A 19,054-nucleotide genomic window follows, 5' to 3' on the forward strand; every position below is an offset into this window, starting at 1 on the left:
TATTTAGTTGGCATCTGTACTATTGTTTCCTGTAAAAATAGCACAGCTTTCAGGTTTGTGTTCAATATGGAGAGTTTTGCAGTAAATTGCTGCGTGTTTCGTAGACCCACATGGCTTGGCAAACTCTGCAGACTTTATGTAGGATGAAAATCCTCCCTTGATAGGAAGGAAATAGGCATTGTCCAAGGTAGGCACATTATAGAGAGCAGTAATTTTGCTAATGTTGTAACAATGTTGTAGCTAGGAAGACAGTTAACTCTATCCCAGCTGAAACCAGGACAAATGGTTTCAGAGTGTTGACATTAGAGACCTGAAAGCCTAAGGTCACCATACTTACTGTAGATGCCAAAAAGTTCTTCTGTAAGAAACAATGATGTGATCAGGGTAATGTTATTTGTTGCAGGTTAGCCATTACAAATATAACTTTCTGCCCTCTGAAAAAATATTTTCAATTTCTGGCTATCATATTTTTTTTGTTTATTTTTAACAAAGCAAAATACAGGAAGGATGAAAATCTTCTCAATGAGTTGTGTTTGAATTTTTCACTGGAATAAAGGCTTTGCATGAGTTTTTAAGTTGTGGGAAGGCAAAACAACTATATTTAACTGTTGCTTTGTTATATTAGTATGTTATGGCAGTCTCCTTTGTGACATTCTAACTTCTCACAGAATTGAAATATCATACTAAATATTTCAAGAGTTGGTAGGAACCTTGGCAAAAGGTCTATATCTGGATCTCTAGAGAGCTTTCAGATTTTGCTTTTTCCCATAACATTAAACTTTGGTTAAAAACAGGTTGATTGCAAGGTTTAATCATGTAATGTTCTCTACTAGGAGTCTGTTTTCAGAATGGACTCAACTTTGATATGAAGTTCACAAAATGTAATTTGGTATTATTCTTGGAGCCTTGTGGCTCCTGTTCCCCAAGATGAGTTGTTTCATGTCGTTGATAGTGGTACAACATCTGTGGCTAGAAGTCCATTTTGTTCATAGGGAGTATGTTTCATCTATTTTCTTCACAGCAAGCGTGCTTGTTAAAACATGCCAATGGTAGCAGCTAGATTAGACCAAAAAATGGAGGCATCTCAGTTGTTTCTCACTTATTTGAAATATTTGAAGACTGGACCTAAGAGCTAAGTTTTATTAGCTGGTGCTTCTGCCATAGGGAAGGTCAGCCATTTTATTCAGCATATGCATGTAAAATATTGCTCAGAAGAACTATCCATGCAGACTTACCTGTAGCATCCTGAGGACACAAGGGAAAGAGTAGAGGTGTAGTTGCATGCTGAGTGTATGCTTGACTTGCTGCAGCAACCTGGCTTGCCCAGGTGGGACTCTGAAGAATATCTGCTCACTAGGGAGCCAGGTGGCCAGGGAGCCTCTGCCTTTTCTTCCCTATTCACAGCTTTCAAATGTGTATAGTGCTGCACACTTTTACTTCGAGACTAACTGTATTTATTATCTCCTCTCTCCTCTTTTTTTCTTGCATAGCTCAATAAGCAGCAGCTACAGGTACTGAAGGAACGTTTCCAGGCCTTTTTGAATGGGGAGACGCAAATCGTAGCAGATGAAGCATTTTGCAATGCTGTGCGAAGTTACTACGAGGTAAGTTATATGCTTTGTTTTCTGTATTGTTTAAAAAGTTCATAGGATCTCTTTTAATGCAGATATAAGGAAAGGAATTTTAAGTTTTCGAAGGCTGTGAACTTCCAAACCTTGTAGAAACAGCTTCCTCCTACTCCAGCTTCCCTGTTTTAAAAGTTGAATTCTACTGCCTGGGCACAAGAGATAAACTGAACTGGAAAATATCTACCCTTTTTGAAGAAGGAGAAAAAAAGAGGAAAAAAAAAAAGAAATACCCCTGATCCTAAAAATCTTTATGACAGCATTTGATACAACTAGGCACCACTATCTTTATCTCCATATGTCATAAGTTACCTCATTTAATCAGTGCTTCAGTTGTAAGTTACCATCTTGAGAAATATGTCTTCTGATCTTTAGTTTGCAGAGTTTTTTTGGAGGAGAACTGCCTGTTCCCTTCCCAAAGAAGAGAAACTTCCCACACAGCTGGGCCAGCTCTCAAGTTCTGCTGTGACTTCCCAGGCATGTTCAGTGCCTATGGTCACCAGCGCAGATCTTTAGATGTGGTTTTAGTTGCCTAAGTGACAGGTCCCATTCCGAAGTAAGAGGACACTTCACTGTCCTTTTTGTAACAGCAGCAGCATATGGCTAGAGTATTTATTTCTTACTCTTAGCAAATGGTACTGTGAATTCATTCTGTCTCATCCAACTTCAGACTTGCTCAATGAATCACAAGGGCTGTGTGTTAAACTTGTATTTCTTTTGAAGGGTCTTCCTCCATATTTCACTCTACTGCATCTTTTTTTCCAATTTTTTTATCTTTATTTTTTATATATTATTTGTCATTTTTCTCTCTCAGTTATTCTTTGCTATTGAATGAAACTTTTCTTCATGGAGAAAAAGATGTGACTTATGTCCTAGCTTGGTTTTATCTACATTAAATTATGTTGCACAAAAAAAAAAAAAAAAAAAAGAAGAGGTGGGGCAGACAAATGGTTTCCCTGTTGTACAGAAATGTGAGAACTCGGTGCGAGTTTCTCCAGATCACAGTCTGATCAGTACTGCAGCAGTTGAAGTGAAGGAAATCTCATAAAAAATGCTTATGAAAGGATGGGGATGGGTCTGCAAGTGAAAGAAGAGAATATGAACATTCATAAGGTACTATATAGGGGTGCGAGAACAGCACAGAAGTTGTTAGAAAGTAATCCTTTTTTCTGTAAAACTGATGAAGAAGCTAAGACTGGGAGGAAGGACAGTTTGGAAGATGGTGTGGGGCAAGGCTGAGGTAGTTAGCTGCCCAGCAGTAGGTTTCAGAGGAGTGGGATGTCTCAAGTTGCTGAACGTGGGGTGGAATTGAAAAGGACATAATGTTTATGGTCCTTTCTTTCAGCAAGCTGTGTAAGCACCTTGATGTGTTAGAGGAAGTATCCTGACCTTTGGAAAGGAAGTGATAATGAATAAAAATTATTTTAAAATAAAGGCCTGAACAGTAACTATCCTGTTAAGATATACTTTCTGTCTTTGTCACTGAGATTTTTTGGACACATTGAGAACTGTTTTTCAGCATATCTGCTGTTGCAATGAAAGGTTATGCATAATAATCTGAGATAGTCCCATAAAATGGAAGACTCAAATTCTCAAGCTATTTTCAGCCATTCACCACTTTGAATTAAGTGTACAAGTGTTCAGAGTTTTCCAGTTTCAGGGGATTCTGAAGATCTTGGCATCACTGTCAAGGCTAGAAGGATGCCATGGGCTAGTGGGATCTTCATCCTGTGTTAATACACCATGAGCTCATCTACCAGCTGTAATTTGGTTCTTCAGTCTTTTTTTGCTTATCCACTCTGCACCCCCCTCCCCCAATTCCATTTTCCATTCTTTCCAGAGATTTCCTCCCAGACTTGCACACCCTTTTCCAGTTGTGCAGTTTGAGTCAGCATTTGCAAGTCATCTTTTATTTCTTTTCAGGGTTCTAGTAGATAGTCAGTCACCAGTATGCAATATTAGATTTAATAAACATTGCAGTGGTAGAATCCAGCTGGAATTCAAGCTACTGCTCCTCTTCCACGCATTTCAATCAAATTTTATGCATCTTACCACGTATTCTGATGTCATCGCTTATATGTGTCTCTTGTGCCTTTTTCATCTGCTTCATTACCCATTTGTTGAAAATATTAATCTCTGTTACTTCTTTGTGTGTTCTGTTGATGCTGTGCTCTGATGCTTTCTCACCTTTGTGTCTTCCACATGTGGTCCATCACATCTCCTACTTGATGACGTTTGTTAGTAGTTTGAATTACGGACATCTTACTTGTTTCTGTCATACAGCATCTCATAAGCTTCAGTGTCAATTTCCTTACACCTTAGTTGCTGAGCTACTTCAGTCTTACCTGGCATGGAAGGAAACAAATACATGGTTTTCACAGTAATTATTTTACTCTGAAAATGATTAATTTGCCTTTAATCCTATGCAGCAGTCATGGTTTGAGACTTATGACAATATTGCTTGCAAAGCCAGGGTATTCTCATTACTGTAGTTGATTTTCCACACCCAACTCTTTAACTTTGAAAGTGAAAGAGAAGGTTTTGGGCATGTGATGTAAATCCGTTATCACTAGTTGCAGGTGTTTGGAGTCACTACATCTGTCTATAATTACTGGTTTTGTTCAGAATTTGTCCTTTTAAGAATCTAAGCATAAGTTCCAAGATTTAGGAACTTATTATAGCTCAGTCTTTGATTTACTTTTCTAGAAATATTTGCTGAAAGAGTAATTTATTTACTAAATAAATAAATATGAATTTTGGTATCAATTTCACTGTGGTGTAAGAGAGTCATGCTTCTGTGTCAGGACTACTTGGGAAGGTTTACACTGGTCAATTTTGTTGCCTTATCCTCCAGCGTTATGTCTGTTCTAATGCTGCTGTGGTTTTTAAGACTTTCTATTAATATTCTGGCATTGGTTTTCATTTATCTTAAAAATCTAATAGGAAAACAGTTCATAGAAAAAGTCGCATAAACTCTTCTTTAATTCTCCAGGAATGGTTATTTTCAGGTTCTGTGTAATCTCCTGCTAGCATCCCTCCATGCTTCCTCAAAGTCTCACTGAAATTTAGCATGTTTCGTTTTTGTATACATATAATTAAGACTGCATTGAGGAATTATTTCCTCTTCCATCCTAGTTTTAGAGAAGGTTTGGAAATGTTTAGAGTTCTCTTTCTGTAATCATTCTCTCAGAATTAACACAGGATTTTTTATTTTTTTTTTGTGTGGAAAATTCCATTACAAACATTGAGCCAGATTCTAATCGACAGAACATCAGATGTTCGTGATGCTTTTTGGATAAAGAGAAAAATTCAATCATATGGCAATTTATTATGAGTAATTATATTGGACACACTGCTAAGCGTAAAATTAAGTGAGAAAGTGACTTATGAAATAAAGTCCTTCCTTGCATATTTCAACCCAGTTTTTTAAAAAGTTATCACTAAAATAGTAGATAATCTTTCATTCATCAATTCTTGCATGCTGTTTCATGAAGGTTGGAAAATGCTTTTGTGCAGAGCCATAAGAGGTTCATTCACCACCTTTAATATACATACCTTTAATAGGTATGTATATACCTTGGGCTAAACTCACAGTACTGATTCTTTAGTCTTGAATTTATGCAGTCTTAGATATGAGTAAAATGGGTGCAAAGAAATGTAATGACTGTTTAAAATACTGTGAAAACTTTTTCAATAGTGTAATGATTGCAAGTTCTCAGGTTTTCAGTTCTCTGCTTAAATCATTATGAAGCTGCAAGAAGTTTATGTACTGGTGGTTTTCCTGTTTTTATTGCTGCTTCATTTTAAATATGTGGTTCTAAGCCATAATTACTGCATGCTGCTTAAATCTGAATGTTAAATGCAGGATCTGTAGCAGTTAGCACTATGAGGGGTTTTCAGAATTTAAAATCAGGCTTAATTCGCCTGTACCAGTTTGCCTGTGATACAGAGATCATATTTAACTTAATTTCTATTTAAATTCAGGTGTTGTAGTCCTTGGTAAATTAAATTGTTGTCTGCCACAGTCAGGCAATAGGAAGGAGCTGAGGTATGGCCAATAGCAAAAATTGATGAGGCAGGAGATTCGTGTACAAACCTAGCTAATGGAACAGCACTGCCTCGCTGGGGGGAGGGTTTAGGAGGGTGAACTAAAGTAGAAGTGAACTACTTTCTACTAAAAGCAGAAAACAACCAAAATCAACAATAAGAAAGAGCAGAGGTCCCATGTCATAGAATCCTAGAAAGGTTTGGGTTGGAAGGGACCTTAAAGTTCATCTAGTCCAACCCACCTGCCACGGGCAGGGACACCTTCCCCTCGATCAAGTTGCTCAAAGCCCCATCCGACCTGACATTGAACACTTCCAGTGATGGGGCATCCACAACCTCTCTGGGGAACCTGTTCCAGTACCTCACCACCTTTAACATAAAAATGTCTTCCTTACATCCAATCCAAACCTACCCTCTATAGCGTTCTAAATGGTAAAGAGAAACCCTTTCCCTTCCCTCTCCACAGTGGGGGTAGGTGGTACCTTTCAGCTTCTGCATTAAGTAGAGCAGGAGTCCTACAAATACACGTCTCCGTCGGTGCCAAATCCTGAACTGCCAGTGCAAGCCCTTGTGGGTAACGTGTTGGCAAGGGAGGAGCAGGGCGTGAGTCTTGGCTGCAGGTTGCTGGTAGACGTGCACTGGTGTCTGTAGGCACACCTCTCCTAAACCTGACTGGGCTGCTTTGGTCAGTCTGTGCTCGTGTAGCCTGCCCTCCCTCTCCTCTTGAGGCTGGGGACACCTTCCTTCCCTGCGCTGCAGGTGGCGTGCAGAAAGGATTCCTCAGGTGGGGTTTGGCAGCTGGTTGAGCTGGTCACGGTGTGAGGCAAACGTGGCCAGCCCCAGTCTTGGGCATATTCAGAGTGGTTAATATTGGGCTGTTAAGGAGTTTGAAAGATCTACAGAGACTGAGAATAGAAGAAAATTCTATATAAAATAATCCCGTGAGCATCTGCCAGTGTAGATGTACCTTTGGTATTATCACTGTTTCTTTGTTTTGATCAAATCTGCATGAGCATTTACAGGTATCCTGAAAACGTTTTCCTTCCCATAACATGGAACAGTTGTTTGGCCTGTAGTGGAAGCACACACTAGTGTGACTGAAACATCGATTATTTCTTGCATTCATCCTTAGAAAAGGATGAACTGTGTTTATTGGAGCTTTTTTATATGAAGACATTCAGATGTTGGGTCACTCTGAAAAATGTTGTATTTCTGTAAAGGAAGGAGTGAAGCAATGATGCCATTTCTGCCCATAAATATGGAAAACTTGGTCTGAAGGTTTTTTGCACGGAAGTGAGGGGCAAAAGGATCTCACTGATGAAATTGCAAAAAGGAACTAGCTCTCTGGACTAAGTGGTATTTTGGTTGCTTTTACGGCTTGATTTTTAATATCAGCTATTTTAGGTACACAGATTTATTCAAGGCAACAAAAAGCATAGTTGATCCTGATGAATATTTTAGGGATGAAGATGACACCTAAAGGAAGTAAAAAGCATTCGTTAGCATCAAAACATAGTACACGCAAAATAAATAGTAATTAAATGTTGGAATGTTCTGTTTTGATATTGTCGAGGCAGAGTCATGGAATCAGTACATTAAACATTTATTAAAATACATTAGGATTATAATTGTAGAAGCTAACTGGGTTTCAGGGTGTAAATTCACTGGTTTTTGTTTTCATTTTTCTCAGAAGTCATAATTGGCATACGTATGTATTTAAGGATACGGTCTTTTTGCTCTGTTCAGATACTCTTCAAAAACCTGAATACTAGGCCAACTTGGGATTTATTTTTGATACAGTCTCATTTGGAGAAGCTGTTTCAACAGGATGTTTTCTTACATTAACTTTAGGATAATCTTGTGTTTTGCCTTGTGAGGGAGCCTTTCAACAACAAATATGTTTATAGTTGCACTTATCAGCACTTACACAGTTAGTTTCCTTCCAGTTGCTTTAAAATATTGGCAAACATGAGGTCAGTGTAATGTTGGCATGGGGGCTGTTATTTTAGAGGTCTGGTTTAGGCCAGTTCCTTGAAAAGCTTCATAAAAATGTTTTTAGGCCACCTCCAAGAAAGAGGCTTAGCAGAGGTTTATCTAGGTCATCCATTTCATTGAAGAAGCTCTAAAGCCTTCAACGTTTTGGATCAGCAACCACAATTTGGCATGTAATGGAGATGTCTCAGTGTTAGCAGTCTAATTATTTTCCTCAAAGAAGTGAAGGTGAGATGAGATACAACAAATTAAAACATGCTTTACCTGATCTAGACCTCTTCTGTGCCAAGGAGGGACCTGGTAAGACTTGAATTGCAGGCTTTGCAGCGCACAGCTTTCTCTTGAGAGAGTGGTGGTGTATTGCTCTCACATGGAAAGTGTATCAATGCTGAAATCCTCTAGTCTCTTGCTCTGAGAATAGCTACATGTAACTGTATTGTTTGCATTTTCAAAGACGGAAATCTTGTTTTCGTTTCCACCTGCATGGTGTCGGAGAAGCAAAGCATTTTGCAGTACATCTGCACAGAACATAATTGCTAGCTGTTGAAACTGTGTCTGTCCCGTCTCTTTGGACACTGATATTTGTGGATGATCATTGTTAATTTGACTGAGGATGTCATACAGTTTCCGTGTTAGCATTACAGATGTAATTATAATGGGCCTATATTTCAAACTTCTGAATGAAGTAGGTAGTTGACAGATGGAGTTTAGTCCATTAATTGTACCAGTCCTTAGCTTTCCAAGTGGTATGTGCTGATAGGAAGAGAGGAAGGGATGGCTCATTGAATTTAGATTAAAAAAAATTCCCGGTAATGGTATCCTTTTTGTTCATTTTGTGACCACTGTTGTTCCAGGCAAATAAGGATGCCTTGTCGATCTGACAGTACACTGCAGAAGCAATTAGTGTTTGGGTAGTGAGGTATGTCTCTAGTGTAGTAAGCATTACATGACATTATTTACCTGTTTATTAGGTAAACTCTGGATGTCCGTTAATCTGAACAAACCAATTAGAAAACCAGGAACGGCTCAAATTGTTACACAACAGTGAGTTTGGTCTGCGTTGCTTAATTATTTTTCTCCTAATCCCACTGCTGATTTACTGGGTCTCAATTTATCTGGACATTGCTTTTGCACAGTTAACAGTATGTTGTGCTATACACATTTTTGTTCATGCTGTCTTCTGGGCAACTGAAAACAGTGGGGGTTTTTTCAGCTCGGCTGATACTAGTAAGAAATGTAATAGTTTAACAACAGTGCTGCAGAAATCTTGCAAGTGATACTAAAATTTTATTTTCTTTTTTTAACTTAGAAATAATTATTTGGAAAGATTTTTCTTTCAGTAGATGATGAAAGGATGACAACTCTTGATCTTTCTAAGTTATCCTTCCCACTGCCTTTTCCAGGTCTCAGCACAGAGCTGATCTTAAGGCCCTTTAGAAGTGGAAATAATACTGCAAAATATTTTGTTAAAAGAGTTATGTTAATGCTAGTGAATTTTCCTTTGTGCCTTTACATTGTGATGACGGTGTGTTCCAGTCAGCAGTATCTCAGGGACTCTCCAAACTAATGGGGAGCAACAGGATGCTGTTTTTCTCCTTTCAGCAGTCAAGCAGATACTCAGCCCAATCTCTGGCTAGCTGTCTTTCTCCATGGCTGGAGGGAGGCATATAGTTTCATGTTAATAATACACTTGAAATATCCGAGTACTAGACAAGTGAAAATTTCCACAAGATGTCTATGGGCTCTGAGCCAAAGTTACTGCAGCCCAGGGTCTCTCTCTCCTGACTCTCTAGGTGCTGGAATTTTCTCACATAATATTTTCAGGCTTCTAAGTTTTAATTAGAGATCCACTGTAGAAAGATGCCACATTTTTCTAATCAATCGTTCCACTGAATTGCAAGCAACTAATAGTTTGTATTGGTTTTATGGAGGTTGCGGGTAGTGTGAGGAATTTGAGATAAGGATAGTAATTGAGAGAGGTAACGGGCAAAACATGGACTGAACGCAGCTAGAGAGTTAAGAGCTGCTTGATGAGTGGGGAATTTTTATTGTTGTAATTGTGGTGAAGGGACGAGGGGTGGATTGTGTGTGTAAATTGTCCACTTTTTGTTGGTTTTGTGATGATATTTTGATTTTGGTGTGGGGAATTTTTTTTTTTGTTGATGTGAGTGAAGATTTTCTGTGATGAATGTGGATTTTAATGATAGTTCTTAAAAATGTGATGCACAGAGGCGAGGGGTGGAATGTATTGGTTTTGTGTGGCAAGGTTTTGGTAGCGGGGGGGGGGGGGGGGGGGGTTACAGGGGTGGCCTCTGTAAGAAGCTGCTGGAAGCTTCCCCTGTGTCCGACAGAGTCAATACTAGCCGGCTCTAAGACGGACCCGCCGCCGGCCAAGGCCGAGCCAATCAGTGATAGTGGTAACGCCTCTGGGATAACATTTTTAAGAAGGAAAAAAAGTTGGGATATGGAGAAACAGCCGCCGGAGAGAGGAGTGAGAACATGTAAGAAACAACCCTGCAGACCCCCAGGTCAGTGCAGAAGGAGGGGGAGGAGATGCTCCAGGCGCCGGAGCAGAGATTCCCCTGCAGCCCGTGGGGAAGACCCTGGTGAGGCAGGCTGTCCCCCTGCAGCCCAGGGAGGTCCACGGGGGAGCAGATCTCCACCTGCAGCCCATGGAGGACCCCACGCCGGAGCAGGTGGGTTCCCGAAGGAGGCTGTGACCCTGTGGGAACCCCGCACTGGAGCAGGCTCCTGGCAGGACCTGCGGATCTGTGGAGAGAGGAGCCCAGCCTGAAGCAGGTTTTCTGGCAGGACTTGTGACCCTGTGGGAGACTCACGCTGGAGCAGCGTGCTCCTGAAGGACTGCACTCTGTGGAAAGGACCCATGCTGGAGCAGTTCATGAAGAACTGCAGCCCATGGGAAGGCCCCACATTGGAGGAGTTCGTGGAGGACTGTCTCCCGTGGGTGGGACCCCACGCTGGAGCAGGGGAAGAGTGTGATCAGCCCTCGCCCTGAGGAGGTGAAGCGGCAGAAAATAACGTGTGACGACCACAAACCCCATCCCTGTCCCCCTGTGCCGCTGGGGGGGGTTTGGTGGTGAAATCTGGGAGTGAAGTTGTGCCCGGGAAGAAGGGAGGGGTGGTGGCAAGGTGTTCTGAGATTTCGTTTTATTTCTCATTACCTTGCTCTGGTTGATTTGAAATAAATTGAGTTAACTTTCCCCAGTTGAGTCTGTTTTGCCCGTGATGGTAATTAGTGAATGATCTCTCCTGTCCTTATCTCGACCTGCAAGCTTTTTTGTTATATTTTTCTCTCCCCTGTCCAGCTGAGGATGGGGGAGTGATAGAACAGCTTTGGTGGGCACCTGGTGTTCAGCCAGGGTCAACCCATCTCATAGTTAAAGGATTTCTTGATCTTAAAACCAAAAGAAATCAACCAACCAACCAAAAACCTCAAACCGAACCCACCAAGCAAACAAATAGTAAAGGAGAAAACCTCCTGCTTTCATGTACCATTAGATTGAATTTCTAGGACTGGTATTTACTCTGGATATTATTTCATTTACTCTTAGATTTCTAGATGGTGGGATAAATAACTTTTGTTTGCATATTTTGATTGAACCTCTCTGTTACCGTTTTACTTTGTGATAGAAAGCTTTACCTGTCAAATCCTTAGAGATGTGTGACTTGTCAAAATCTTTTAAACTTTAAAGTAATATCTTGGAAAAGTGGCATTTTGTTCTCAATGGAGAATTGATAATCTCTGAGTAAACCAAGCTAGAGAGAACATGGCAGTAAGGGATAAAAAAGGTCAGCAAATGCATGGCTGAAATCCAGAAGTCAGTAAATGAGAAGTGAGGTTTTAAATTCTCACTGATCTCTCTCAACCCCATTTCATTCCTGTTCTGTTGCTAATTTCAAAAAACGACAATGAATTCTTACATCCTGAGAACTGTGAAGGCAGAACACAGATGATGATGTAAATATTTTCTTGGTGATTGTTTTCAGGTTTTGGTTCATCTACATTTCCTGCTGTAGGGTATTGCCAAAAAGCCAAATTAGAAAAAAAGGTTCTTCTCAAGCTTTTATTTTCTGAAGCAAGCTTTGTGCCATAGAGATGGCTTTTTCTATTTCATGTTGCCTTAAAAAGTTCTTACTCCTCACAGAGCAAGAAAGAGGTTTCTTCAAAGTTAAATCCAGGCATAAAGTTACTATCTACCCAAGACTCTCAACAAGAAACGACATTATCTTAAACAGAGCATACTAAGAGAAATATATAACCCAGTCTGTTTCAGTTAGTAAATGCCTGCTTTGAGCTCTGCTAGTTAAGAGTAACTACCTCATTAAGGAAATTGTTCTTCTTTCCACTTGGCCTTACCATCAAACCATTTCCCCTAATTTCCTAGTTCAGTTTTTCTTATTAACTTAAGCTCATTGCTTAGCTTGCTGTTTTTTAAATGTAAAATGTACAATCTCTTCTTTTATTGTATTACCCTTTGTGTAAATGGGTCTGTCTTGTGCCTCCTTAGCAAAACAAAGATGCTGAGCAAATTACATATTCTTAATCTGTAGTAAATAATTTGATATCAGGCATTTATTATGGTTCCCCCTTGGACCTTTCATTTTTCTTATTTCTAAATTAGTGTTCCAGGCACAGCCCCAAATCCTAGTGCGGTTGTGATACTTTGTACTGCTTTATGTTTTACTGCTGTAATGCGTCTCACCCAGCTGGTGGTCCTTCCAGAAGTGAGTGATCAGCAGGGATATGAATTTTAAGGCTGATGTAAAGGAAAGGAGGATTCACAAGTGACTGTACCTGGATAGGAAGTACTGTGGGCCTTAGAGTTATGTCTGCAGGTGTTCTGAGCAGGTGTCTAGGGCAGCTGTACACAGAGCTACCCTGTCTGTAGTACCTCGGTTAGCTAGTGCAGAATTAGCTTCTGTCTGCTTGCCAGCACGTTGTCATGGAGGTGTACTCCAGCGTTTAGAGCTGAGTCCCACACAGCATGCCTGCTTGCACAGTTGCCAGTGACTGGCAAGATGATTAAAGACAGTGCTGCTGTCTAGTCTCGGGGTTTTTTTCTTCTGAAATGAAATAGTCAAAAGATGGAGTTCTGCATCTATATTTATAGATTCCTGTGGTCCTAGACATACATATGATTTCTCTGGACATCTTTTTTCTGTTTCTTGATCTTTCCGGCAGTGATGGCAAAATAAATTGTAAGATGCTCACCTGTGGCATGCTACTAGGCCAGCGCTTCCCAGCTAGAAAGCTGCAACTGGGTGCTTGGGACTTGGGAGCATTGCATACCTTTCAACATTTTCCCTCAGTCAGCATGCTGGTTCACAGCCCAGCATAAGAAAATAAATACTCTCCGGGGGGTGAGACTATGATGGTTTTGTAAGTTTTCTGTTCTTGGTGTACCTCTCCTAAAAGTAGGAAAGGTTTTCCTTTGAGAGAAGCAGGCATCCTTTGTTTGTATGTGTGTGTATCTGTGCAGTTTCACTGTGATAAACATGCACTGTGAATAATATGTTGTTCTGCTTATCGTGTGCAGATACTACTGCACCAGAGCCTTCCAAGTCTGAGAGTGAGAAGTACTTAAATCAGAGATCAGATTTTGTTGTCAAGCATTTTCTCAGACCTTTCTTCCCAACCAGTATAAAATTAGCCATGAATACATACTTATCTCCCTGTTTTGAGTTTATTCTCTTGCAAGTCTTCTATAATCTTCCTTTGAACATTAACAATAACAGGAGTATACCTTTGTCAGTCGGTCTTTCCTACTTCCTCTCCTTGGTTTGTTTATGTCCAGATAGTCTAGAATGCTGTGGTAGAAATCCGTGGACAAATTACAAGAGTCAGTATCCTAGTACTGTCCCTTGTCTCTTTTACTGGTTGGCTCTGAATGCAACTCAGTTTTTAATGCTTTCAAGAGTATTTCCTCTATAGGTAGTTAAATTAGATGGAAGCAAAATGAAATGGAGCAAAGCTAACTGTCTAGTTCTGTACTGTTTTTCTTGCGCTGTCGTAATGAGCTGTGGCATGTGCAATGTGATCAGTAGTATTGAAATGCCCATGTCAAACCCCTTTGGCTTTACTCTCCCATGTGATCTCTCAGTACCTTCCTCCACGGCAGTAGTGCAGTAGTTTCTTATTTGAGATAAATCTGCAAATTAGAAAATACCCTTTATTTTTGCCATCAATTAAAAAGTAATTTTGTAATTTTAAAGTCTAACCTTTTGTAATGGAAAGTAAGTTACCATTTTACTTGGCTTTTGAGCTTTTGGTAACTCAATGAAACTTAGCAGAAAACTATGAAAAAAACCAGACAGCCAAATCTTTTACAAAACTTGATTTTAAAAAAAAAGGCAATGGACAGTTACAAGTTTAGCAAACAGTAACATTCAAACAGCAATAATGTGTCAGATTAAAGTCCAAGAAATTCAGTATCCTTTCTCAGGTAACACCAGATCAAAGGAGATGTCTGATGAAAAATACCAGGGCAGGGGAGGCCCACACAATGATTTCCATGACTGTTCTCCTGACTTCCAGTTATCAGGGCTCAGGGACATCCTCTACTTGGCCACCTTTCCATCACTGGTAACAGCATAAGGCAATTAACCAGTTCTTCAATTTTGTCTTTCAACAACAGGAAGAGCTTGTCATTACTACGTTCATATTCTGTGCAGGCAGTCTTCTGTGTCTGGAAAATGAGATTTGCATCAATTGTTAAAATGTTTCATTTTCTCCTTTCTCAGGTTTCTCCGAAGTTTGTGTTTGGGGATAGGAAGGAGGGATATGGGTAAAGTTTTAGAAGCCCTGTGTTCTTAGCTCCAGAATCAATTAATCTCCTTGTCCTTACTGTAGTGGAGCTGGTTTTAGTTGCTATCCATCCATTCCTTTGCTGCTCATGGAGGAGGGAATGATGGACTTACAGAAGTGATCTTAAAATACAAACTTTTTTCTTCTGAACACTGGCATCCGGTCCGAACAACCATACAAATGTTCAATTGTGAAAAGACCGAGTAGGCTGCTCCTTGGGGCCCAAGTAACTGATGTAATTTGTGTAGCTAGAGAAGAAAGTTCTTTTGAAACACAGGTTCTGATCTGAGGCTTGCAGCAGTAATTGGCGATTAATTGTAAATGATCCCTGTTGCCTTATTCCAACTCTCAGCTTTCTGACTGTGCTTCAGACATGCAGCAAATACAATTGAGAAAATTAAACCAGGGAACAAAAAGAAGTGATGCTTTCCATTTAGCTCCCTCTGTTTCTCTTCATGCTTTGAGTTGATGGGTCTTCTGTGCCTTGCTCCTGGCAAGGGACTCAGAGGGGAATAAGAGTGAGCGTGTGTCTCAAAGCGTGCTGGGAATGCACAGCTCCACCATGGCTCACTGTGATGCTTTGAGCTCTGTTTCCCTCTTGGAGTACTGAGCACATCCATAAAGCCTCACTGGGAAGTAAGCTAAAGCTTTCATCTTTCAGCATGAAAGAGATTTACCGCTTTTCTAATCCAACTAACAGAGAGCACTGCTTCAGAAAGTTGATCTCTGCTGCCAATGAATTGATGAAGAAGGAAAAGGTAAAGAGTGTCCTTCCTCCCTACGTGGGTTCTTCTTTGAGCATGTGAATCACTTTTAACTGCATTTTCCCTTCAGTTCGGAGAAGGGTTGAAAAGGATGGATTGCTTTCCTTTTTTTACGTTTACCTCTCCATGAACATGACATTGAAATTAAAGATGAACTTGAGACAAGTATCTGTACCTAAATAGAAATACACTCCTTTTGTACTCTGGGTGTGACATGCAGTATTAACTACACCAGCAGCTCTATACCTTCTTCATATTAGTCATGTTCAGCTTACTCTGCAGCTCAGTTGGCACTGTGTTGCCTTTTTTTTTTCCCTTCGTGTGATAGCTACACCATCAAATCTTTTTGTCTGAAGGATTTTTAAATGTGCAGAGCTGCATGGCTAAAACTACACCTTTGTCATTTGCTAACAACACGTTCTGTTGGCATGTGATGCCTCAGATAAGGTACAGGAAAGCTCATCATTTGCATGTATCATCTGAGCGAATATCAAAATCTGCTGCGAATCCCTTTCCTTCAGCTGTCTCCTCCATGCAATACCACTGTTGGGCACCACTTCTCACCTAAACCTAAAAGACTCTTCCAACTGCAGAAGAGCTCCTGGTGCCACCATTATACTACTCTGAGTGTAGTATAGTTCAACACCAGTGTTGAATTTCAAAGCTAAGACTGAAAGGAAGGACAGAGCCAAGACCACGCTAATTGCAGGCCCTGAAAAGAAGTTGAATAGGAGAAGTCCAACATAAGTTGTCACCCTTATGCGAGTAGAGACTTTATCCCTGTTAGAGGAGTGAGCTTTAAACCCACAGGACTCGTGGTAGTGGCCATTGGCCCAGATATGTATGGATGCTGAAGTCCTTTTTGTGGATACCTCTGAAACCAGAGTTGAGATGTCATCCCAGGGTCTACTTGAAAAGTACTGCTCTCTCCTGGAAGGATGCCTTGTTTCTGGCATTAAGCAAGGATAACTCCCCTACATTTTGAGGATGAACCCAGAACAAATATGTAACCTTTGTTTCCTTGGCAGTATCACAAAGATGGGTCTGAGAACTGCACGTGGGCTGCTATCCTTCTGGTGTGCCAGCCTTATCATCATGACCCAACATGTGTGCAGCTAGTATCTAACTGCATTCGGTACGTCTGCAAAGAGGAGACTGAATTGTCTGCCAGCATTACAAGACAGGCTGATGATGCAGAGGTCAGACTTCTGTAACCAAAAAATGGCAGCAAGAGAAGAAAAACTTATGTGTGAAAGTTGTCATAACTGTTTAAAGACAGCCTGTGGGAAAAAGATAAGGCCCCTTTGAATACGAGTCACAGAGAAATTTCCAAGCAGTTGAGGGGAAGATGTTTTAAGTCCTTGTGGTTGTGAAATGCAGATTTTGGTTCTACTATTAACTCTGAGAAGATTAAAATTTGTGTGTCACTTCAGAATCAGATTGATCACCGTGGGTGTCTTCAGGCTCAGCATTGTTTTACAGCTCTTGATCTGAATATGCATAGTCATTGCTCCTGACTGAAAATATGAAGACTCACAATGGCTGTAGGCTTCACAATAATTCTTTCTTTAAACCCGATCTCCTCTACTGAAAGGGAGGGTATGTCTGTCTTTCCTTAAGTGAGCCAGGAGACAAATGCTGGTTCCAAAACTTGTTCATATTCAACAGTTAAGAAGTTGAGTAAGTGGTCCTGAAGGTCTGAAAAAATGCATAGGTAAATAACATGCACTACAGGAACTGGAATAACTTCAGGCGTCAAGGAATGAGACATTTCTTCTAGAATAAGTATACAATCCCTGTCTTTGTGTACGAGCCCAGACCTGATCCTTTGAAAAAGTAATAATGATAGTAAATACTGGTGGCAGGGGAGTCTGAAAACAGAAGCTTGCGTAGACTTAAAGTTGTGTTCACTGTAAGCAGTAACGAGAAATCCATCTTATTAGTATTAGTTTAGAGGGGGGAAAAATCCTATTAGTTTAGAGAGGGGGAGAAACCCCTTTTTTAATGAAAGCTCTTAGAATGTACTGAGGTTAACAATATAGAAAACATTACTTATAAAACAGTCTGCAAATTTAATTTTTGGAGATAGTCTTGATTTGCCTGTTAGCCTAAGTTAGAATAGATGTTAATGAATGTTAAATTGATGCTGTTAAGCTGTCAGAAAAGGTTATGGTTAAACAGCAGTGTGGATATACTAACAGCTTTCAGTAAAGACAACTTTCCCTTTCCACACAACAGACTATAACAAAGGAGTTGATGATTTGGAAAAAAAATAATCTACTTTTCCTGTCAAAATAATGTTATAGCCAGCCTGATGATAGCCTGCCAGATGGAATTTAATTTGTTACCTTCAGCACCAAAAGCATGACTTCATACTATACTGAAGCAGCATTGCTTCTTTTTTATCACACTGTTCCTTGCATAGAGCAGGTAGTAGAAAGGTCTCATCCACCTGCTGCATGTTCAGATGGCATTGCTTTGAGGAAATGCTCAGGACTTCAGTGTCTGGCATTCTTCTGTTTGGATACCAATGTAACAATAGAATAATATTTATATTAAGAATATTTGAACTAATGGAAGTATTCAGTACAGTCTCTGTTGGTTCTTTAAAACATATTTCTAAAATATGCAAATCAGTGATCCTGAAACAGTTGTTACTCGGGTTGAAATCAATTGGAGAGAGAAGCCCATTGCACTTCAGAGATTTGGAATAAGTGCAAAATACTTAAATTACTGTGGGGTTTAGGGATATTTTTTTTTTTCCCCTCACTTTGTTCAGTAACTGAGTAAGCATTATGCTAAAAGAAGGTAAAGTCAGTCTGGAATATATAGAAGCTTTAAAATGGAGGTCTGAAAAAGCCACAATGATACTTTTTAAGATGATTCGTATAAAAACATTTTCGGAGCACTTGAGGTAATTTACACATAGCTGTGGGACCCAAAGTGATACAGCTGTTACCTGTCCACTCGATCATGGGTAGGGCAGATGCCCTGAACGTGGCCCAGTAGTGAAATAAAATGCATTCATGAAGAACAGCTACAAGGCAGGCTGTTTAAATTTGAAATTCAGCACACATTTAGCTAATTAATAGAGCTCCAGCAAGGGACTCATCAAATTACAGCCTACAGAAATTTATTCTGGACTACAGCAGCATATCAGGCTACATTTTGGAGAAACGCTAAGGTTCTGATGCTTACATCTGGATTGACAGTGCTGTTTAAACTAGAAATCCCCCTCAATTTGTTAGAAGATCCATGCCAAGTTTCAGCATGTCCTGTGCAAGGCCCAGAAACCCACCTTCTGCCTTACATGGAGGTTGGTTTAAAAATTTTTGAGTTCCCAAATAATAGCCAGACATGGTGTTTTAAAAAGCAGGATTTAAAATGGTTTTTTCCAGTGGTAATCTGTTCAGTAGAAGGAGGAATAATGGACCAAAACTCCAGGGGAATTTTATATGCAGTTATTTACGGTTCTAGCATATAGCATTCTGTGTTTTACACAGAAACTGCTGGTGCTGCCTTCCCTTCTGCGAGGGATGGCTTTGATAATCAAATGCGTACTCTGCAACAGAGAGCTAGTGAACTTAAATGGCAAGAAGCAAGAGGTTGCCATAAGCATGCTGAATGTTTTTTTTCTTCAAATTTGCATAACTAATCGACAGCTCATTAGGAAAGCTGAAAGCTAGGTGCAGGAAAATAAACTCGGTGTAGCAGAGGAAAAGTATTGTTATAGCATTTGGATAACAGGGGAAACTTCAGGCACGTTAAAAAATTATCCTTCAGAAGGGTAGATGGAGTGG

At 40.1% G+C, this 19,054-nt stretch overlaps 1 protein-coding gene across 6 annotated transcripts in view; it reads left to right on the top strand.

Moving 5' to 3' along the window:
* CADPS2 (calcium dependent secretion activator 2) overlaps positions 1-19,054 on the top strand; it is a 324,748-nt gene that overhangs the window by 64,457 nt on the left and 241,237 nt on the right. For all 6 annotated transcript variants that reach the window (XM_049814057.1, XM_049814052.1, XM_049814053.1 and 3 more), the window contains exon 2: positions 1,491-1,604. In XM_049814057.1, coding sequence (XP_049670014.1) covers positions 1,491-1,604 — 114 coding nt within the window. The remainder of the gene's footprint in view (positions 1-1,490; positions 1,605-19,054) is intronic.

This window comes from Accipiter gentilis, chromosome 11 (assembly GCF_929443795.1).
Source record: "Accipiter gentilis chromosome 11, bAccGen1.1, whole genome shotgun sequence".
In the NCBI taxonomy this organism is placed as follows: domain Eukaryota; kingdom Metazoa; phylum Chordata; class Aves; order Accipitriformes; family Accipitridae; genus Astur; species Astur gentilis.